This window comes from Cajanus cajan, chromosome 10 (assembly GCF_000230855.2).
Source record: "Cajanus cajan strain Asha chromosome 10, NIPB_CcT2T_4, whole genome shotgun sequence".
In the NCBI taxonomy this organism is placed as follows: domain Eukaryota; kingdom Viridiplantae; phylum Streptophyta; class Magnoliopsida; order Fabales; family Fabaceae; genus Cajanus; species Cajanus cajan.
In genome coordinates, this window is record NC_138526.1 from 14,290,217 (window position 1) to 14,313,343 (window position 23,127).

Below are 23,127 nucleotides of genomic sequence, written 5' to 3' on the forward strand. Positions count from 1 at the left end.
GATGGGATACCAGTAGGTTCTCATGAGTCATGACCCGGTGGACTAGGTGTGGTCACATATGGAGTTGTAGAGATTCGCAACCAAGGATCCCGCCATACATGAATGTCTTGACCATTACCTATGCACCATCTCAAGCCGCTCTTAACCACCACCTGTGAAGTGTGGATGCTACGCCAAACATAACTTGGGTTGTGGCCCAACCGAGCTCCCAAAAAGTCCCCTCTTGGGAAGTATTTTTCCTTGAAAACGCGAGTTAAGATAGCATTGGTTGGTTAGAAACTTCCAAGCTTGCTTCCATAGCATGGCTAAGTTGAAACTGTGGAGATGACGAAATCCCATTCCACCATGTTCTTTTCGCATGGATACCTTTTCCCAGTTTAACCAATGTATTCCATGACCAGCATTTCTGTTTGAACCCCACCAAAAGGAGTTCATCATCTTTTGTATTTCACCACTGAGCGTGGTTGGGAGGGGAAAAGTGCTCATGCAATACGAAGGGATTGCTTGAGCAACAAATTTCAAAAGTATTTCTCGCCCTACTTTGGATAAGTGCTTACTCGACCAGTGGTTAATTTTCCTCCAAATCCTGTCCTTAATGTTGTTAAATATGGCCTTCTTCTTGCGACCTATCATGGATGGTAGGCCTAGGTATTTGCTCGTGCCCATACATTCTGTGACACCCATAATGTTATTGATGGACTCACGCATGCTCAAAGGTGTATTGCGACTGTAATAAACTTATGATTTATAGAGGTTTATAGCTTGTCCTGAAGCCCTCTCATATTGGTTCAGGATCTCTTTAAGTTTTGTGCTCTCTAAGACTGAGGCTCGATAGAATAGGAAGCAATCATCCGCAAACAGCAGATGCGTTAGTTGAGGTGCACCCTTGCAAATTTTGGTACCATGTAGATCCCCACAAGATTATGCTTTTTTCAAGAGTGTAGATAAGCCTTCCGCGTGGAGGATGAAAAGGTAAGGGGACAATGGGTCGCCTTGCCTCAATCCTCGAGTTGGAACGATTGGTTCAGATGCTTCACCATTCATGAGAATGCTAAAGTTGATTGAGGTCATACACATGCAAATCCAATGGACTCATCTATTATGAAAGCCCAGCTTTGTCATCACGGCTTGGAGATAGGCCCAGTTCACACGGTCAAACGCTTTGCTAATATCGATCTTAAGAGCAAGCTCACCTTTTTTACCCTTTGTTTTGCATTTCATGTGATGCAGTAGCTCTATGGCAACCAGTACGTTCTCTAGTATGGAGCGAGACTCGACAAAGGCTGACTGTACACTTTTAAAGACTGTTTTTTTTTAGTTTTAATACAATCAAAGTGAAAATGACATAGACTTTCAAGGACTTGATTAGTTTTTTACACTCAAATTAGAGAAAAAGTATTAAAATAGTTATTTTAAAACATACTGAATAGCGGATTCATGCATTCATACTGTATAAGAAAAAATTAAAAGTGAGAGAAAATACTATAATGGTGTGTTTAGTACTTGGTAGGATGGAAGCAAATAAATGAAAAATAAAATAGATGGAAATATGAAAGAGAGAAATAAGTGAATATGAATACATAAAAAAAAAAAAGAATAAAAATTATCATCCGAGCTTACATTCCGTTAATGGACCCTTCCCTAAAGACATTACCAAAAAGCCCACATTACTACAAAAAGCCCACATGACTTATTGCTTATGATTACCTTATCATTTATCAATATAGCCGTTTATGACCGTTAGAGGTCTTAGGCTGTTATATAGCTTCTGTAATAACCCTAGGAAGGGCATGAATGAATTATCAAGTTAAATTTTCTTTTTTATCTTAAGTTTTTACTTTTTAGGCTTAGTTCGTAGGAAACCCTAGTTACAACCTAACAAAAAATGAGTGTCTAGTTCAGGAGAAATGGAAAAGAAATAGAAATATTGTAATTCAATCTCTTAGCAAATTCACATGTCTGAGATGCAGATGGTGTTTGAAATGGATTGGCAACCCCTTAATAGAGTGACAATTTGTTGTTGAGAGTGTGTGAAAGACAATTATGGCTTGAGATTGGGGAGCTCCAATGCCTAAGGTAGATGAGCTACAAGTCCACAATCACACCCACCAAAGGGTATGTTTCTTACTGCAGTACAAGTCCTACTTCATGGCGTGAGTTTCTCTGATCATAGATTCCTTTTTTTAATGCTTTTACTTTGAACCTGTTTCTTCTGTTCTATTAACATGTATGGTATATTTAATATTGTGAGTTAACATTATTTGTTTGCACATATGCTTTTTTTTCTTCTAATTATTGAAAGTGACTGACTTTCTATAAGTTCTTTCCTTTTAGTTGCTTTGCCCCCCAAAAAACAATCTAATGAAGATAAAAATTTGTTGAGAAATTATGCAAATTTCTACTATCAGATTTATCAAATTTGTTGAGAAAATAAAAAATAGTGTTTATAAACACTCAACTCACAATATTACTTCTGAAAAATAAATATTTTCTCTCACTGTACATTTTGTTTTCTTTCTCTGGTTGCATATTTATGTATGCACTTAGATGCCACCTCCACTCTCTACACTCCATTATTTGGTGGTGTCGACTATTTCCATCAATCTCCCACTATAAGACTAATTTTAATTTATCTTCACACAACTCCAACGGTGCGTCATCATTATTTGTTTGTTATTGTAGCAGACTAACTGAACTCAACTTCACTTTGCAAATAGTTATCACTTTTGTTAACATATCTATTAGATTCTTACTAACTTGAATCTTCTTCAATATTACCACGTCATCCTCAAGTAAATATCTGATGAAGTGATAACAAAGATTGATGTGCTTTGTTATGGAATGATATGCTGAGTTCCTTGTCACGTGTATTGCACTTTAACTATCACTCTACAAAAAACTATTCTCTTGGATGAATTCCAACTCTTCACAATCCTTGAAACCATATCAACTCTTTACTCGAACTATAGTGGATAAAGTAACAATCTTTTGTATCAGCTACATTCAACTAACAATGTAAAAATAACTAGTTGTACTTATTTGGTGATCAATTTTACCTCCAAAATCTGCTTGTACTTTTAATTTTCTTTTACTAAAGTACAAACACTTCTTCGTAGTGCCTGGCAGATATGTTCTTGAGCTTTCTGGGTATGGTTCTTGAATGAATTTGGTCGATGAATTCTCCATATAATTGATTAAAATAGGGAGTTTTTGAAAGTTTACATTTAAAAAATAACTAACGTATTCAATTATAAAACAGGGGTGATTATAATCGATTTTTGAAAAACCTGTATTTTCAAAATACATTGTGTAATTGATTACAATATCTTGGTAATCAATTCAAATAGAAATATTTTTTCTAAATCATTATATTTTATATATATTACAACTATTTATAATCTATTACTCTATTTTAAATTAAGTTTTTTGTTTTTGTCAACAGATAGAGTTCTATTGTTAGAGCATTCAAATGAGTTATATGATGACAAATGTCAAACTCGTTAAGATTTATACATATATATCAGGATTGATTTAATAAATTTTTATGTGTACAAATCAAATTGAAAATTTGCAACATGTATAAAGACTAAATTATATGTATAGCCTTGTTTATATAAGGTAGGAAAACGAAATGTCCTCTTAAATTAAAAATGTCTTCATTACAAACATTAAAGAGTAATTCCACACACACAAAAAAAGAAAAAGAAAAAAAACACATTTGCCTTCCAAAACCGAGAGAAGGGAGACTAAAGTTTAGAATACATGCAAAATGATTGTTAAGTAACAGTGGTTCCATCACCACAACAAATCCAAAGAAATTACATTTGTCTTTATTAAGAAAATGAAAATGTCCATTCAAATGAAGAATTCTTGATTACAAGGTTTGAAAAGCAGCACCCACAATAATCTGCAACAAACAGCATGGAAGATAAATGAAATGAAGTCTTATTACTCCTTGTTATGTACGATGACTTAAAGGAAACATTTCATTTGGGGAGAGAATATGGCAATTAATAAATATAGAACAAACACAAACATATGATTGAGGAAAGGATATGTACCTTCATATTACTCATCAAAGTGTTTATGACTGGTTGGAGGAGGAGTGAATAGTACGGACATCAAAATCACTGAGTTCTGGGCCAACCCAGCGACGAATGCTTACAAGGGGAACATGATTGATGATCCAATAATCTTGTCCCTTTTCTGGATCAATGCTCTGAACAAATTCTGTTGGCATGTTAAGGAAGTCAAGGACTTTAAGGTTATCCAAGCCTTTGATGCCAGGGGATACCTTTTTGAGATGGGGCAATTTGATAATTGAAAAATCTTCAAGTGAAAGCAAGGCTCCCATGTCTATTATGATAGAATTCAATCTAAGCAAGCGAGCTAGACTCAGTTCCTTCAATTTTGGAAATCCTCCACTTTGAAAATGCAAAATTTCACCATCATAGGCTTTGTCCCAAATACTGAGCTGCAACAAATTTGGCAACTTCTCTAGCCATCTTAATGGGTCATCTTTCAAATTGCATAGAGCCAACCTTAAGTTTACTAGACAGTCAAGTTTTGAAATCCAATTAGGCATCTTATCGAGTCTTGCTTTCAATTTAAGTCGTCGAAGTTGGGGTAGGGATGATATGTTGTTCAAGTCCATGAATTCATCATCATGTATTACAGTGACTTTAAGTGATTGAAGGCTTGTCAACTCTACCAATAAAGCACATACTGCATTCCCATATTCACTCCGAACATTCCTCAAGGCCAACTTCCTTAACTGCCTTAACATTCTCATCTCTTGGATGAGATCTATTCCCCCATGATCTACCTCCACATAATAAAGACTTTGCAGAGAAGTCAAATTTTTAATACCCTTTTTCATAACCACACCACTTGTAAATCCCAAAAGAGAATACTCTGTTTTGTAGTTTCGATGGAAAGCAAGTAGATGTCGTAACTTTTTGAGCTTATTTATTTCACTTGGCAACTCATGAACCAACGTATATCTTATATCCAAGGTCTCTAAGTTCTGCAACTTACCAATAGATTTAGGAAGAACCCGTACTTTAGTACTCCTTAGATTTAGGTACCTTAAGTGAAAAAGATTTCCTAAATCACTAGGAGCATGTTTTAGCGATGTACCTTCAAGGTTAAGTACTTTCAAAACCCTTGACTTTGAAGATAATTGAGCCATAATAGGCTCAAGCAGTCCTCCTTTTCCAAAAGCATGAATAGCACGGATGTGTGTGTCGATATTTCTCTTCAACACTATGTTGGAAATAGTGTCTATAGATAGGCGTCTTGATATTCCAACTCTGGTTGTGGCTGTGGCTGATTCATCATCACCTTCTTCTACAAAATGGCAAAAACTTAAGTCCTTTGCTTTACTTACGATCATGTCATGTAATATATCATGGACTTGACAACATTTAACGTTCCCTGCAAAGCCAACTGTCGAGACTTGAACTAGACTTCTATAAATTAACTCAGTTAAGTACTCATCTGCAACTTGTTCCAAAGTTCTTCTCCCATCAGATTTTACAAACCCTTCTGCTATCCATTGTCGAGTTAACTTGTTATGATGAATGGAGTAGTCCTCCGGATAGATACCAAAATACAAAATGCATGGTTTCAAATAGTAAGGCAGGTCATCATAACTAAGAGATAAAATCTCAGTCAAACTAGCTAGATTGACATTACGCTGCAACTCAAGGTTCAGAATTTGACTCACCTTTCGCCATTCAAACACAGTTTTAGATTTTGTTGAAAATAGACCACCAATGGCCACAATTGCCAAAGGTAACCCCCCGCATTTTGTAACAATTTCTTCCGAGATACCTTTAAGCTCTGCAGGACATTGCCCATCTAACTCAAATCTAAATGCTTTTTTGCAAAAGAGTTCCCATGCTTCGCATTGAGGCAATAGTTTTAGCTCATGAACATGAACTAGAAAGGATTTCTTGAAACACTGAGCAACATGCATCATTCTAGTGGTGATTATGATCCTGCTACTTTTAGTGTTTTTAGGCATGGCAAATTCAACTTGGTGACAAAATTTTTCCTGCCATATATCATCAAAGAATATCAAATACCTTTTATGCTCCAAGTATTGCCTCAATTCAGAAATTAGTGGCGTCTCATTCATTTCCTCTAACGTTTTTGGAACAGGGTCTTTTGTCTCCCTACAAAATTGCTTTATCATGTCTATGAATATCCCTCTCACATTGTATGATTGAGAAACTGTGATGAAAGCACGACAATCAAAGTGATTTTTTACCTTTTCACTATCAAAAACGTGCTTGGCAAGAGTGGTTTTTCCAAGTCCTCCCATGCCTACCACTGATATCACTGCAGGATCTTTTGTGCCCTTCACCAGCCAATCAACCATTTCCATTCTTGAGTCTTCAAATCCTACAATTTCAGTTTCTTCAATGAAAAGGGAACCTATTCGAGGATCATGCCATCTTCTTTCTTCAAATCTGCTAGATGTCTCTTGTGAAACTTGAAACTTGTACCTTTCACTTCTTTCCTTGATTACAGAAAGTGACTGTTTAATGTCCTGAATCTCAGTTGTTATTTGATGACGAGAAATCAGGCTTGTAATCTTGCTCATTAAAGCCCCACATCCAAGTGGTTTGACTTGGAGCACATGAATGAGCCTTTGGTATTCATCAATGATATCTTCTATACGAAATGATGCTTCTCTGACCTGCTTCACCCATGTTCTTATTCCATCGTTTGCGTTTTCTTCGTCTGCTGCCCTTTTATCTGCATCTTTGAGGAAGGCTTGAATGCTTTCTAGTTCATCTCTGATGTCTGAAAAATCTTTATGGATGCCTCTCAGAAGGATTATTTCATCCTTTAGGAATTGGAACACTTCTCCCAAGGCAAAGGATACTGCAGTTTCTGCCATTTCACTCTCATCTCATATTGCTAACTTGCTATTATGCTGTTCTCATATGTATCCAGCATAAACATTTTGTGAAAATATGGTGTGTCTTTTGCCTTTTTTTCTTTCCTTTGGGTAAACTATTTATGGATGTTGCCAATGAAAATTAATCTCCAAAGTCAATTAAAAATTACTTGCTGCACAGTTGGTGGATGAGTTCCAATTTTCTCCAGCCTTTTTTATTTAGTTAATTATTATACCAAGTTGGTGATTTTAGGTAGATCATGTATTTTATAATTCTAAGCTTTCATGTCATCCTGTCTGCATATGTGTGTTTTGTTATGTAATGTAGCGTTTGTAGCTATATATATTGTTTCCGGCACCCAATCAAACTACATTAATAAATCACACTTTCTTAATTTCATTATTTTTATTTTTCATTTTTTTTATAACGAGGCCTCACTAGTTTATATAAACAGAGATGACTTAAGTTTCCACGGCATCTGTCATGGCTTTAGTTTCCACAGAATCTTATAGCAACCCATGTTTATGTTTGTTTATATCCAACTTGCTCGGGCTTTTTTTTTTTTTTGTTAATATACTTTTTTTCGTTTTTTGTTTTTTTTTTCTTCAGATTTTTGAATTTTTTTTGTATTTCATTTTTTTATTTTCAGAATTTTTTAAAAATTATAATTAATTTTTTTAAAAAAATTAATTTATTTTAGGGTTTAGAATATAAAAATATATTGTTTTTTTAAAACAAAATATTTAAATAAATGTAAAAAATAAAGATGTTATAAAAAAATATAATTAATATAATAAAGAAATATAATTAAAAATTATTTTAATATATTTTAAACTAATTTATTTTATTAAAAGAGAAATATAATTAAAAAATAGAAATTGAAAATTCTCAAATAAAATATGTATTAAAATATATTTTTTAATAATGAAATTATATTTTTAAATATACAAAATTTAATATTATAATTTAGTAAATCATTTGTTAAAATTATAAATATGTTAATTAAGAATGTCATTAATTTACATGTGTCAAAAATTAAATGCTTTAGTCATGAGTGTCATTGATGCAGTGTGTCATTGATGTAGTGTTTAGGGTTTGAGAGTGTCCTTGATGTAGTGTTTAGGGTTTCATGAGTGTAATTGATTGAACCCTATCTCCACCTTCTATTTAAATGAGACTGTTGAGATTTTCGTTGAAACTACTTTTGTTATTATTGTAAATCATTTTAATTCTATCAACGGTCTCAAACACGACAAGTATACCGGCCGTTCAAGTAGTAAATTATATCGTATCCACAGGGACTAGTAGGTAAAATAAACATTTATTAACTATTCGCGACTAAAGAATAATTCCATTTTCATAGTTTGTCATGCAAATTTGACTATAAACCCTAAACCCTAAACTATAAACTATAAAACTATTTGTTTTGTGTGTGGAAAGGGTAGAAATGGTATTATGGTTTTGCAAGATTGTGGGGTCAGATATCACCGAACTACACACTGATGAATCTTTAATCTCTCGTTACATTCATTGTCTAGTCAACCCATAAGTTTACTCAAACCTAATCACTTAGAGTAAGAGTCTAGGTGCGAATAGTGAATATCAATTCCTTGAGTATCCAATACCTACACCCGCATTACGGGTTAGGATTTAAGACTACTAATGGGCCAAGCTCCATTCCTAGATACATTTCCCACTAGGTATTTGTTTCAGAGCTAGTTCAAAAGGCTATTTTCCAATACTCAATGGACTCTATATCAAGCAAAGGAGGATCAATCCAAAGCAAGCATTAAGAATAAAAACATAACACAACAATGAATGAGACAACATATATATATATCATTAAAAACGTAAAGATTACATAAGAGTTTCGTTGGTTACATCTAACCCCACAAAATAATGGATAAAATCGCTTAAAACAATGAAGGTGAAACAAAGATAGAGATGGAAGAGAGATGGAAGAACCGAAGGAAAAAATCCCACACGAACGGTCCCAAGCACCGGGAATCCCTTCCTTAGCTCCTAGAAGTCGCCCAATGTGTGAATGAGGGGAAAATCCTCGAAGACTTACTCAAATACGAGCTGGGGGAGTCAGATTAAGGTTACCGCGCTCGACGCATTAGTCTTTGCCTACTCCTTAGCTCCTTTAATTTCCAATCCAATGGATCTTCAACTTTCAACTCTTCACTCAATACCTGCACAAAAATTGAATAAAAAATAGAACAATTATCTTGCAAGGGTGCATAGGATGAGTGGAATTGTTCAATAAGTCTTGTCTAAAAAGAAGTATAATTGAGACTTAACAACTCCCCCAAACTTAGAACCTTGCTTGCCCTCAAGCAACAGGTAATTGATCTGGCAGATACCAAGCAATGCATGTATGTCAAATTCCTACATTCTAGCTCACTTGGATTTTCTTTTCGCAAGCATGAACCTTAGATGAACTTTCAGTCACAATTATTGCAATGGAACATGACAAGGTGCAAACAAAGGTTTCAAAAGAGATCAAAGAGCTGAGAAAAGTTAATGACCATCTATGAATGCATCCTCACTAGGAAAGTGTTTCTCTCTATGCACACTAGTGTATTAGGGTGAGTGTTTCTCTCAAATCTACTACTCACGCCACATAATTCAACTTTGCTCTTCGTTTCCAAATGGAACCAATGGTAATGCAAATGCAGGCACTTATCACAAGGTCTTTATTAGGGCAATCTGGGTCAAGAAGTAGCAATCTTATGGTTTGTCAAGGATTGAAAGTGCTATGGCTTAAGAGAGCAATTGAGATTTTTACAATGATATTCCTCTCCACAACCCAATACAACAATTTAGAATATGCCCCTAACCGGACCCAAGCCACTAGCCTTTTTGTGATGCATATATACACTTTTGCATCTTTATATTTTTGTTTTGTTTTCTCTTTTTTTTTTTTTGAATGACCACATACTTTCCTTTTCCCAGAATCCCTCATTCTTCAACTCTCCCAAACTTGTTTGATGTCATCAATTACTCTCTTAACCAAAGCAAAAGTTATAATTAATTTTTCACAATTTGGGATAAGTGGAAGGTGTGGTGTTTAGGTTTTAGGGTTTAGGGTTTAGGGTAAGGCCAGCCAACCCTACCAAGGTTTAGAAACTTGGAGGAGAAGCTTCAAAATCCAAGAGTGTAGCATGGAAATTTCGGCTAAGGAGCTAGGCGGCCATGGCTTCATTTTCTCCTTTGAATTGTTTCAAAAATTATTGATTTGGTTTAGTTAGGTTCATCAAATGATGATGAGACCTAGCTAAATCAAATCTATGAAAAATTAGGAGAAAAATGAGTCCAATATGCAAAATTTTGCCTAGGCCCAACTCAGGCCCAATTTCTAAGCACACTCCCTAGCTTTGCTAAATGCCACCCCTTTTTCCCTATTGAAAAAATACAAAATGAATACATCAACTAGGGAGGTTAAATGGAGTTAAACTCTCTAAGTAGCCTACCTTAAAATCAATATACAAACTCTAGATAAGCAAGTAAAGTGCCTTACAAATACAAAGGCAAAAATACACTAAAACAAGAGAACTATGTACAAACTTTATACAAATAGAACTAGGCCTTCTCTTCATGATAGAGTTGTCCAAGTGAAGAATACCTTGGACTTAAGAAGCCCACTAGTCTTCAAGAGGTCAAACTCTTCTTGTATTCTTGTAGTCATAGCTCTGGTAACTGGGCCCTTGGCCCATGGTCTATCATCCCCTCCCTTTTGAGAAGGATTTGTCCTCAAATCTGTAGGTTCATCTTCCTTATCATAACCTGCAAAGGGAATAAGATCACTCACATTAAAAGTGTTGCTTACTCCATAATCACTGGGAAGATCTAACATGTAGGCATTATCATTGATTCTTTGGAGGACTTGAAAGGGACCATCTCCTCTTGGATTAAGTTTAGACTTCCTTTGAGAAGGAAACCTTTCCTTTCTCAAATGAAGCCAAACCCAATCTCCTTCCTCAAAGATGAGGTTTTTCTTTCCTTTGCTTCTTTCCAAAGCAGTTCTCTCATTTTTTTGTTGTATATGAGTTTTAACCTTCTCATGTAATTTCTTAACAAATTCATCCCTAGATACCCATTCTTTATGAAAATAGTGAGAAGAATCTGGTAGGGGTATTAGTCCAAAGGAGTAAGAGGGTTAAAACCATACACAACCTCAAAAGGTGAGATTTTGGTAGTCTTATGGACTACCGTGTTATAAGCAAATCCAATATGGGGTAAGTACTCATCCCAAGACTTATGGTTACCCTTAAGGACTGCCCTTAACATTGTAGATAGGGATCTATTAACTACTTCAGTTTGCCCATCAGTTTGTGGGTGACAAGTAGTAGAGAAAAGTAGTTTAGTTCCTAGCCTACTCCAAAGAGTTTTCCAGAAATGGCTAAGGAACTTGGTATCCCTATCTGAAACAATGGTTTTGGGTAGACCATGAAGTCTAACCACTTCCTTGAAGAAGAGTCTTGCTATGTTGCTTGCATCATCTATTTTGTGGCAGGGTATAAAGTGGGCCATTTTGCTAAATCTGTCCACTACCACAAAAATAGAATCCATGCCTTTCTGGGTCTTGGGCAAGCCCAAAATAAAGTCCATACTGATATCAACCCATGGAGAGTTAGCAACAGGCAAGGGTGTATAGGACCCATGAGGCATTACTTTAGACTTTGCTTGTAAACAAGCTATACATCTAGAGCAAAACCTCTCAACATCCCTTCTCATATGGGGCCAAAAGAATTTTTCTTTTAGAAAGCTTAGAGTCTTTTCAACTCCAAAGTGCCCCATGAGACCACCCTCATGACTTTCTCTAATAAGGAGTTTCCTTATAGATCCTTGGGGTATACAAATTCTTCCTTCTTTATACAAATACCCTTCAGAAATATAGAAACCTCCTTGAGGCTTTGCTAAACATTAGGTATAATTTTCATTGAATTCGAGATCATTAGAATACAATTCCTTAATGTGATTAAATCCCAAGATTTGAGATCCAAGGGAGACTAACAAAGTATGTCTCCTAGAAAGGGCATCAGCCACAACATTATTTTTCCCTTTCTTGTATTTAATCACATATGGGAATTGTTCTAAGAACTCTACCCACTTAGCATGCCTTTTATTTAGTTTGCCTTGGCCCCTCAAATATTTAAGTGACTCATGGTCACTATGAATGACAAACTCTTTGGGAATAAGATAGTGTTCCCAAGTTTGAAGGGCCCTAACCAAAGCATAAAGCTTTTTGTCATAGGTAGGGTAGTTAAGGGAGGCACCTTTGAGTTTTTCACTGAAATAAGAAATTGGGTGCCCACCCTGTAACAAAACCGCCCCTATGCCAACTCCAGAGGCATCACATTCTAACTCAAAAGTTTTTGAAAAATCAGGTAGAGCCAGAAGTGGTGCATGGGTAAGCTTATCCTTTAAGGTTACAAAGGCATTTTCTTGTTTCTCTCCCCATATAAACTCTACATTTTTCTTGACTAACTCATTTAATGGGGAGGCTAGTGTGGAGAAATTAGGAACAAACCTCCTATAGAAGCTTGCCAACCCATGGAAGCTCCTAATATCTCCAACACTCTTAGGAGTGGGCCATTCTTGGATGGCCTTAATTTTCTCGGGGTCCACATGAACCCCTTTTTTTCTAATGATAAAACCTAGAAATACAACACTATCTACACAAAATGTACATTTCTCTAGATTACCAAAAAGTTGATTTTTCCTAAGAATATTGAAAACTTGCCTTCAGTGTCCTATGTGATCACTTAGGCACCTACTATATATGAGAATATCATCAAAATAAACTACAACAAATTTACCTATACAATCCCTTAGAACATGATTCATGAGACGCATAAAGGTACTAGGAGCATTGGTGAGTCCAAAAGGCATCACCAACCATTCATACAATCCAAACTTGGTCTTGAAAGCGGTTTTCCATTCATCACCCTTTTTAATTCTTATTTGATTATAACCACTTTTAAGATCAACTTTAGAAAATATGATGGCTCCATGAAGCTCATCTAACATGTCATCAAGTCTAGAGATAGGATGTCTATACTTCACAGTGATGTTGTTAATGGCTCTACTATCACAACACATTCTCCACTTGCCATCCTTCTTAGGAACCAACAACACTGGAACAACACAAGGACTTAAGCTCTTTCGAACCCAGCCCTTCTCCAACAACTCTTGGACCTGAGACTCTATTTCTTTTGTTTCTTGGGGGTTGGTCCTATAGGCAAGCCTATTAGGTAGGTGTTAAGTCTCAATTATACTTCTTTTTGGATGAGACTTATTGAACAATTCCACTCATCCTTTGCACCATTGCAAGACAATTGTTCCCTTTTTGATTCATTTTTTGTGCAGATATAGCTAACCCATATTTAGCTATTGAGCTAGAGAATTGAGGATTGAAGACCTTAGGATTGGAAATCTAAGGAGCTAAGGAGCAGAACAGAGTGGTTGCGCTGGGCGCAAGATGACCCGTGCCGGGCTTGAGCAGAACAGAGTGTCTTACCCCTGCAAGTGACACCTGCGCCGGGCGCGAGACTACACGCGCCGGGCGTGATCGAGGCAGAGATAGCTCAAACTCTCTGGAAGACATTGCGCCGGGGGCAAAAGGAAATTGTGCCGGTGATGGAAGTACTTGGAGAGGATTGATATTCTTCCAAGCTTTCCATGCAAGGACCGAAATGCTCCATGAGGTTGAACTCCTTGAAGGTGGCGGAATCACCTTGGAGGATTCTCCAATGGTGGAGAAGCACCTAAGAGAGGTTCGGTTACCTCTTGAAGAAGTGAAGAAGCTTGAGAAACCAAGCTTCTAGGAGAAGGAACTTTGAGAGAGAACCTAGGAGAAGGTTTCTCACGAATTTGACTCTTGAAAATGAGAGAGAAATCTGATTTCTAATTCTCATAAATGTCCAAAAGTGATTACAAGAGAGGGTTTTACAAATATATAGGGGAGGTAGCTTTTAGGAGAAGCTAACCTTAACCATGGTTCACTAGGAACCATGGTAAGGTGTAGCTAACCATCCATGGTTTCTAAAACTTGTAGGAGAAGCTATCCTTGACTCCAAGATATTTGATTTGGTTTAGTTAGGTTTATCATATGATGATGAGACCTAGATAAATCAAATCTAGGAAAAATTAGGAGCAAAATGAGTTCAATATGCAAAATTTTGCCTAGGCCTAGTTCTGGCCCAATTACTAGTCACACCCTCAAGTATTGCTAAATGTCACCCCCTTTTCTCTACTGAAAAAATACAAAATGAATGTATCAACTAGGGAGGTTAAATGGAGTTAATCTCTCCAAGTAGCCTACCTTAGAATCAATATACAAACACTAGAAAAAGCAAGTAAAGTGCCTCACAAATACAAAGGCAAAAATAACCTATACAAAAGAGCTACTATATGTACAAACATAAGAAAAAAGTCTTTAAGATCATCCCATTCCTCTTGGTTCTTTTAGTATATCACCTCTTGGATTCCTTGGCCTTAGCCATAGTCTATCAATCGGGCGTGTCCTAAGGCAGATAGTGCTCAACTTCTCTGGAAGGCCCTACGTCGAGCGCGAAACCCTAATGTGATCTCCCCAAGCTCGTATTTGAAGCCATTTTCGAGGGTTTCTCCCTCATTCACGCAGGGGCGCCTCCTTAGAGCTATAGAAGGGATTCTCAGAGCTTAGGAACGTTCGTTTGTGGATCTTTCCTTTGGTTCTTCACTTCCCCCTTCATCTCTATTTTGTACATTCTATTTTGTATTTACCTTCATCTCTATATATATATATGTTGTTCATTCTTTGTTGTGTATGTTTCTAAGCTTAATGCTTGCTTTGGATTGATCACCCTTTGCATGATTTAAGGTTCCATTGAGTATTGGGAAATACCATTGAAACTAGTTCTGGAACATATGCCTAGTGGAGATTGTATCTAGGGATAGAGCTTAACCCATTAGTAGTCTTAAACCCTAATCTGTAATGCGGGTGTAGGTATTGGGTACTCAAGGGATTGATATTCAATATCCGCACCTAGGCTCTTTCTCTAAGGGATTAGGTTTGAGTAAACTTATGGGTTGACTAAGCAATGTATGTAACAAGAAATTAAGGATTCATTAGTCTGACGTTTGGTGAAATCTAACCCCCACAACCTCACAAAACCATTATACCATCTCTAACCTTTTCCACTCACAATCAATTATTTTTGTAGTTTAACATTCCAATAGTCATAACCTTGAATTCACATGACAACTATGAAATTGGAATCATTCTTTAGTCACGAATAGTCAATAAATGCTTATTTTACCTTCTAATCCCTATGGATACGATATTTTTACTACTTGAACGGCCGGTATACTTGCCGTGTTTGAGATCGTTGATAGAATTAAACTGATTTACAATTATAACAAAAGAACTTCAACGGAAAGCTCAATAAGTTTTTGGCGCCGTTGCCGAGGATTAGAAAGGCAATTTAGTATTTATAGCTATTTGTGATTTCATCCTTTATTGTTTTTGTTATTTTTATGTTAGCAATGAATTGTTGGAACTAACCTGTGTACTCTAGTCTTCAGTTTTCTCTTGTATGCAAGGTACTGTTCAAATTAGATTGACCAATCCTTCTGAGCCGTTGTTGAGCACTCATGAGGTTGAACACGGGGCAAAGGGGAACAAGAGCATCAAGAGGAGAAGGGGAATCAGAGCACTTCAAGTTGGTCACCGTCAGGCTCGGGACAGTAAACAAGCGCTTCCTGGGAGGCAACCCAGAGATCTGAACTGTGTTTTTATGTGTTTTTCAATTACTTGTTGTTTTTAACTTTGATTGTTTATGATTATGTTATAATTGTAGTTTATACTAGGTATTGGGACTTGTTTTGTGATTGTTTATGTTCTGTGATACGTATGTTGTATCGTATTATATGTGTTTTGTGTTAGGTATTAATTGTGTGAATCTTGCTTGAGTGGGTTAATATAGATTAGAATATGTTAAGAGTGTGAGGAGTGGAAAATCTAGGTGAAAGCTTTATAGAGTTAACCACGCCGGGCGCGACATAGCCACGCCTAGCGCACCTAGAGTAAATTGGCCTCTGCCAAGACCCACGCCGGGAGCAATTCCTATTGCGCCCGGCCCAGCCTTCATTAAAGCCCCTGGAACGACCAAGCCCGGCGCCATGCGCCGGGCGCATTAACTACTGGAAGGTCTGAGCCTTAAATACGTCGGGCGCATATCTGCCCAAGCCTGGCGCATTGAATGCTTGCACGTTGTAACCCTAGATAAGCCCGGTGTGAAATGGCAGCGCCCAACGCGACACCAGATAAGGGCAACTCTTGGGCTTCTACTGATATGGCGCCCGGCGTGGAGAATTGCAAGCCCGGCGCGCCGCTTCAGATGCCCCATAACCCCTCACGCCCACTCTCCCACTCTTCAATTTTCAACTTCCACTTCCCACTCTCTCAACCCTCTAAACTTCTCTCAACCTCCCACACTCACGCAAACTCCTCTCCCACTCTCTCTGTTACCTCAACTTCTCATCTCCCAAAAGCCTTCTTCCCTCTCTCAACTCACTCTCACAATCTCAACAAGTTTTTCCTACTCTCTCTACGCTCCTCGAACCCTCTTCCTCACTCCCCACTCATCTTCTTCTCAAGGGCGCGCATTCGCTTTCTCCCTTCCTTCCAAGAACTCCTCATTCAAGTAGGTTTCAAACTTCTTGTTTTATTTTCTTGTATACCCTATTTTCATCTTTTTTCTTGTTTATGGGGTTCCATGGGTTCTTGCTAACCCGCATTGGGGTTTAGGGCTGAAATGTCTTCACAAAAAGCCAACCCTGGGTGCAGTCACGCCAGGCGCGAAGAATCACGCCTGGCAAAAATGTGATTAAAAATTTTCAGGTTGAATGTAAGCCGGGCGCGATGAACTACGCCCAGCGCGCCTTTCTGTCAAAGCTTCGAAATGGCCCGTTCCAATTCCCGAACGCCCCGTTTCGGAGCTTGGAACGGACTGTTCCAATTCCAGAACGACCCGTTTCGAATTTAAGAACAGCTTGTTCTGATCTTGGAACAACCCGTTCTGAGCACTTTTCAAAAAACGGTTACTTGCGCCCGACACAATTCCTTTTTACGCCCGGCACAGTTGGTTCCAGAGAGTCCTCTCTACTCTCTGCGCCCGGCGCAATAATGTTTTGCGCCCGACGCCTTTGCTTCCAGAGAGAGCTATATGCTCTCTGCGCCTGGCGTGCAAGTTTCAAGCCCGGCGCAAACACCTCTGAACCCTTGTTTTTGTTGTTTTTAGTTTCTTTTTAGGTTTCAGTTTCAGTCTAAGGCTAGTTTCCTTTTGAGTAACTTGAACTGGTCATCATTGTATGTTTTATGCTCATGTCTCTGCGCCCGACGTGCAAGTTTGAAGCCCGGCGCAAACACCTCTGAACCCTTGTTTTTGTTGTTTTTAGTTTCTTTTTAGGTTTCAGTTTCAGTCTAAGGCTAGTTTCCTTTTGAGTAACTTGAACTAGTCATCATTGTATGTTTTATGCTCATGTCTGTCTGCCTAAAATTCTTGTTTTATTTTTTGCAGATGGCCTCCTCTAGCAAGTGCCCCCGTGCTAGCCAATCGGGTCAACCTCCCCGCAAGCCGCGGAAGCCCTATTCCAACCTCTTCCTCACCGAGCGGAATGAAAAGCATTTCGAGTCTATCAGTGGCTGAAAATTTATTCTAGAGAGGCGGGTTGAGTTGGAGCCAAATGAGGCCCCGAATTTCCAGAATGAATTACACAGGCGCCAGTGGGACAAGCTTGGATCCTACCCACTCCCGGCCAACATAGCAGTGGTTAAGGAGTTCTACGTCAATGCCCTGAGACTAGAGGAGAGGGCATTGCGCCATTTACCAGCTATGTTAGGGGTGTGCATGTCCCCTATGATGCCAGGATGATTAATCAGTTTCTGGGGACTGAGCTGAGGGCTGATGAGGCGTCTGAGTATGGCAACTACACTACTGACACGATGGACCTTGCAGATGTAGAGGCTACTATCTGCATGCCTGGACTTGGGTTCCACAGGAACCGATCTCAGCAGCCTCTCCACGTGAGCACCGGGATCTCCTTCCATTGGTCAGGATTTGGTCTGCATTGGTGCATGCCAACATCCTCCGGTGCTCACATGTCTCCGACCTGCACTGGACCCGGTCCATGCTCATGTACTGCATCATGACACAGAGGACCGTGGACCTGGGCGGCATCATCTGTATGGAGATCTCTGGCTGCACCAACTCTGCACCTGGCTCTGCCCTTGGACATCCTTCGCTCATCACGCAGTTATGCCAGCTTGCAGGTGTGGATGTCCATTTGCCTCCTTTTGAGGGTCATGGCAGGGCCATTGACAGTAGATACATCTCTGCCTATTGCCAGGACCGCGCACCACCGGCCGTCCCTGGCCCCGAGCCTATTCATGCCGCCGGACCTCAGGAGGACATACCCATGGAGGATGCTGCTGCTCCAGGCCCTCCACTCACTCTCCATCAGTGTTTTGACGCACTAGAGGGCCGCATGAAGACCTATATGCAGAGGCAGGAGGACCGGATGGAGTCCCTCCATCCGCGGCCAGATGTTCATATTGGATACCTTCAGGAGCTTCTCTCTGCACGCCGCTCCTGCCTACCAGTTCCCCACCACTGCTGACTATCATGCTTACACTGGGTGGCCTGGGGACTAGGCTCCTCACTTTGGGGGGGGTGGAGCTGTTGCCGATGCTGATGATGCCGAGGAGGATGGAGCACCAGCTGCGGATGATGACCAGATGCCTTAGCCTACTTTTATTGTTTTTGTTGCAGTTTAATTTTCTATCTTTCATTTGCAATGTTTAACTATTTTTGTCCCAAAACTCTATTATTATTATATTTAGTTTCTTTTTGGTGATTACTCTGGTTGGTTCAATTTTTTGTGAATATTCTGCTTTAGCACGGTTTTGAATCTTGTTGATACTTGCTTTGCTTGTGGTCGATTCTGGATTGTGGTTTGCTTGATGTTTGTGGTGCATGTTTGTGAACACCATGCAAACCACAATCCAGAATCGACCACAAGCAAAGCAAGTATCAATAAGATTCAAAACCGTGCTAAAGCAGAATATTCACAAAAAATTGAACCAACCAGAGTAATCACCAAAAAGAAACTAAATATAATAATAATAGAGTTTTCGGACAAAAATAGTTAAACACTACAAATGAAAGATAGAAAATTAAACTGCAACAAAAACAATAAAAGTAGGCTAAGGCATCTGTTAAGTCTCAATTTTACCTCTTTTTGGATGAGACTTATTGAACAAATTCCACTCATCCTTTGAACCATTGCAATATAATTGTTCTCTTTTTGGTTCATTTTGCGTGCAGATATAACTAACCCAAATTCAGCTAACAATACCTTAATACACCTCATTTTTTGTGCAGGTATTGAGCTAGAGATTTGAGGATTGAAGATCTTTGGGATTGGAAACATAAGGAGCAGAGCAGAGTGGCTGCGCCGGGCGCAAGATGATGCCGCGCCGGGCTTGAGAATAACAGAGCAGTGAACTTCTGGAAGTCATACATGCGCTGGGCGCGAGACTCCACCACGCCGGGCGTGATCGAGGCCGAGAGTACCTCAAAACTCTTTGGAACGAATTGCGCCGGGCTTAATAGAGAATTGCGCCGGGCTTGATCTAAGGCAGAGAATGCTTGAAAGCCTCTGGAAGACACTGCGCCAGGTGTAAAAAGTAATTGCGCCGGGCTTATAATGAGGCAGAAAGTGCTCACAAGACGCTGCGCCAGGCGCGAAGACTTATGCGCCGGGCGCGAAACCCTAATCTGACCTCCCAGGCTCGTATTTGAAGCCATTTTCGAGGGTTTCTTCCTCATTCTCACATTGGGCGCCTCCAGGAGCTGCGGAAGGGATTCCCAGGGCTTGGGATCGTCCGTGTGCGGATCTTTCCTTCGGTTCTTCATCCTCCTTTCATCTCTATTTTGTATTTGCCCTCTTTGTTGAGTGGTTTCACCCATTTTGTGGGGTTAGATGTAGCCAACATACTCTATTGTAATCCTTACGTTTTCAATGATATATATATTTGTTGTTTCATTCATTGTTGTGTTTGTTTCTTTGCTTAATGCTTGCTTTGGATTGATCACCCTTTGCATGATTTAAGGTTCCATTGAGTATTGGGAAATACCTTTGAAATTAGTTCTGGAACATATGCCTAGTGGAGATTATATCTAGGGATAGAGCTTGACCCATTAGTAGTCTTAAACCCTAGCCCGTAATGCGGGTGTAGGTATTGGGTACTCAAGGGATTAATATTCAATATCCGCACCTAGGCTCTTTCTCTAAGGGATTAGGTTTGAGTAAACTATTGGGTTGACTAACCAATGAATTTAACAAGAGATTAAGGATTCATTAGTTTAACGTTTGGTGAAATCTGACCCGCACAGCCTCACAATACCATTATCCCATTTCTACTCTTTCCCATTCTAAAACTAATCTTTTTATAGTTTTAACATTCCAATAGTCATGCTCTTCATCTCACATTTACATGACAAACTATAAATTGGAATTATTCTTTAGTCACAAATAGTCAATAAATGCTTATTTTACCTTCTAATCCCTGTGGATACGATATTTTTACTACTTGAACGGCCGGTATACTTGCCGTGTTTGAGACCGTTGATGGAATTAAACTGATTTACAATTATAACAAAAGTACTTCAACGGAAACCTCAACAAGTTTTTGGCGCCGTTGCCGGGGATTAGAATGGCGATTTAGTATTTGTAGCTATTTGTGACTTATTCTTTGTTTTTATTGTTATTTTTATTTGTGTGCTGGCAATGAATTGTTGAAGCTAACCTGTGCGCTCTAGTCCTCTACTTTCTCTTGTATGCAAGGTACTGTGAACTAGATGGACCAATTCCTCTGAGCAGTTGCTGAGCAATCCTCAGATTGAGCACAAAGCAAGGAGGAACAAGAGCAACAGGAGGAGAAGGAGAGTAGAGCACTTCAAGTTGGTCACCGTCAGGCTCGGGACAATAAACAAGCGCTTCCTGGGAGGCAACCCAGAGATTTGAACTCTAGTGCATATGTTTTTCAGTTGCTTTAGTGTTTTAACTTTTATTGTGATTGTGTTATAATTGTATGTTATACTTGTTTTGGGACTTGTTTTGTGAATATTTTATGTTTTGTGACATGTATGTTATATTGTGTTAGATATGTTTGGTGTTACGGGTAGATTGTATGAAACTTGCTTGAGTGGGTAGATATAGGATAAATATGTTAGGAGTGTGAAGAGTGAAAAATCCATGTGAAGCCTGCATAACCTAGATCACGCCGGGCGCGGAATACCCACGCCCAATGCAACCAGAGGCAATTGGTCTCTGCCAACACCTACGCCGGGCGCAATTTCTAATTACGCCCGACCCTAACTTCATTATGGCCACTAGAACGACCAAGCCCGGCGCATTTATTGGCGTGCCGGGCGCATTAATAGTTAGGTGCTCCAGGGGGTTGGCAAGCCCGGCGCGCATAGCGCATTTACCACTGGAAGGTCTGAGCATTTATTACGCCGGGCGCACCATCTGCCAAGCCGGGCGCATTCAATGCTTGCACGTTTGGAACCCTATCCACGCCCGGCGTGAAATGGAAGCGCCCGGCTTCATATCAGATAAGGGCAACCTTTGGTATTCTACTGATACCGCGCCCGGCGCGGAAGAATTGCACGCCCGACGTGACCCTTCAGATGCCCCCTAACCTCTCACGCCCACTCTCCCACTCTTCACTTTCAACTTTTCTTCCCTCTCTTCCCTCTCAACTCCCACGCCCCTCTACCTCCAACCCCTCATTCTCTCACTCGCTCAACTCATTCTGTTCCCTTTCTCACTGCCATCTTCTGCTAACGTTTTCTATCTCAAGGGCAAGCCTTCGTTTTTCTTTTTCCTTCGCCTCCAAGCACTCCGAACTCAAGTAGGTGTTATACATGTTTTTATTTTCCTGTACACCTTCTTTTTTTGTTTTCGTTTTTTGTTCTGGTTTTTGGGATTTCGTTGGGGTTCTGTTAACAGGGGTGAAATCGTGCCAGGCGCGGTGCATCGAAATGGCCCATTGAAATTCTAGAACGGCCCGTTTTGGAATTTGGAACGGACTGTTCCATGTCCAGAACGGCCCGTTTCGGAATTTGGAACGGACTGTTCCAACTCCAGAACGACCCGTTTCGAACTGAAGAACGGCCCGTTCTGATCTTGGAACAGCCCGTTCTAGGCTACTTTTCAAAAAAGCGTTCACTTGCGCCCGGCGCATTTCTGTTTTGAGCCCGGCGCTACAAGTTCCAGAGAGCTTTTTAGGTGTCGCACGCCCGACGCATTTCTGTTTTGCGCCCGGCGCAAGTTACTCCAGAGAGTTTTCATTACTCTCTGCGCCTGGCGTTCGTGTTTCATGCCCGGCGCAGAGCACCCCTGGACCCCTTGTGTGCTGTGTTTTAATTTTCTTTCTCTGTTCTTGGGTTTAAGGATAGCTTCCTTTATGCTCTACTTGAACTGGCCATCCCTGTTTATCTGGCTATGCTCATTCCTTTCTGCCTGGAATTTCTTTTGTTAATTTTTGCAGATGGCCTCTTCCAGCAAACGCCCACGTCAAAGCAAATCTGGGCAAACTCCTCGCAAGCAGACTCGACCTTATTCTGATCTCTTCCTCACTGAACGAAATGAGAAGCACTTTGAGTCAATCAGTGCGAAGAATTTTATTCTTGAGAGACGGGTCGAGTTAGAGCCAGATGAGGCCCCTGAGTTTCAGGCAGAGCTGCGCAGGCGCCGATGGGACAAGCTCGGTTCCTATCCACTTCCGACCAACATAGTTGGGGTCAAAGAGTTCTACACTAATGCTCTGAGATAGAAGGGCCTTGCCCCATTCACTAGCTATGTTAGGGGTGTGCATGTCCACGGTTTGTCCACGGTGGAGAGACTCCATCTGGCCCTCGTGCCTCTGCATAAAAGTATCCAGGCGGTCCTCCTGTCGCTGCATGAATGTGGCCATGCGACCCTCCAAGGCGTCAAAACGCTGATGGATAGTGAGTGGAGGGTCTGGGACAGCAGCATCATCCATGGGCACGTCCTCCTGGGGCCCAGCAACATGAATAGGCTCGGGGGCGGGGACTGCTGGTGGCGCGCGGTCCTAGCAATAGGTAGAGATGTATCTGCTGTCAATGGCCCTGCC

The 23,127-nt window shown here is 39.8% G+C and overlaps 3 protein-coding genes across 6 annotated transcripts; 1 reads left to right on the forward strand and 2 right to left on the reverse strand.

Moving 5' to 3' along the window:
* Positions 1–168: 168 nt before the first annotated feature.
* On the reverse strand, positions 169–708 carry LOC145952325 (putative mitochondrial protein AtMg00310). The gene has a single exon (XM_083064670.1). The coding sequence runs from the start codon at positions 706–708 to the stop codon at positions 169–171; it is 540 nt and encodes a 179-aa protein (XP_082920796.1).
* Positions 709–1,366: 658 nt separating this feature from the next.
* On the forward strand, positions 1,367–20,009 carry LOC109807435 (uncharacterized). 4 transcript variants are annotated; one of them, XR_002240453.3, is made up of 2 exons: positions 1,367–2,153; positions 15,479–20,009. XR_002240453.3 is itself a non-coding variant. In XM_083065244.1 (2 exons), the coding sequence occupies exon 2, from the start codon at positions 18,093–18,095 to the stop codon at positions 18,579–18,581; it is 489 nt and encodes a 162-aa protein (XP_082921370.1). In that variant the 5' UTR covers positions 1,533–2,115; positions 17,483–18,092; the 3' UTR covers positions 18,582–20,009. The 4 variants fall into 4 exon arrangements, 2 of the variants coding, with proteins under 2 accessions (XP_082921370.1, XP_082921369.1); XR_002240454.3 differs by having other exon boundaries at positions 15,486–20,009; XM_083065244.1 differs by having other exon boundaries at positions 1,533–2,115; positions 17,483–20,009.
* Positions 3,615–6,910, reverse strand: LOC109807433 (disease resistance protein RPM1). The gene is made up of 2 exons (XM_020369948.3): positions 4,062–6,910; positions 3,615–3,907 (listed from the first exon to the last, which is right to left on the reverse strand). The coding sequence occupies exon 1, from the start codon at positions 6,908–6,910 to the stop codon at positions 4,085–4,087; it is 2,826 nt and encodes a 941-aa protein (XP_020225537.1). The 3' UTR covers positions 3,615–3,907; positions 4,062–4,084.
* Positions 20,010–23,127: the final 3,118 nt, after the last annotated feature.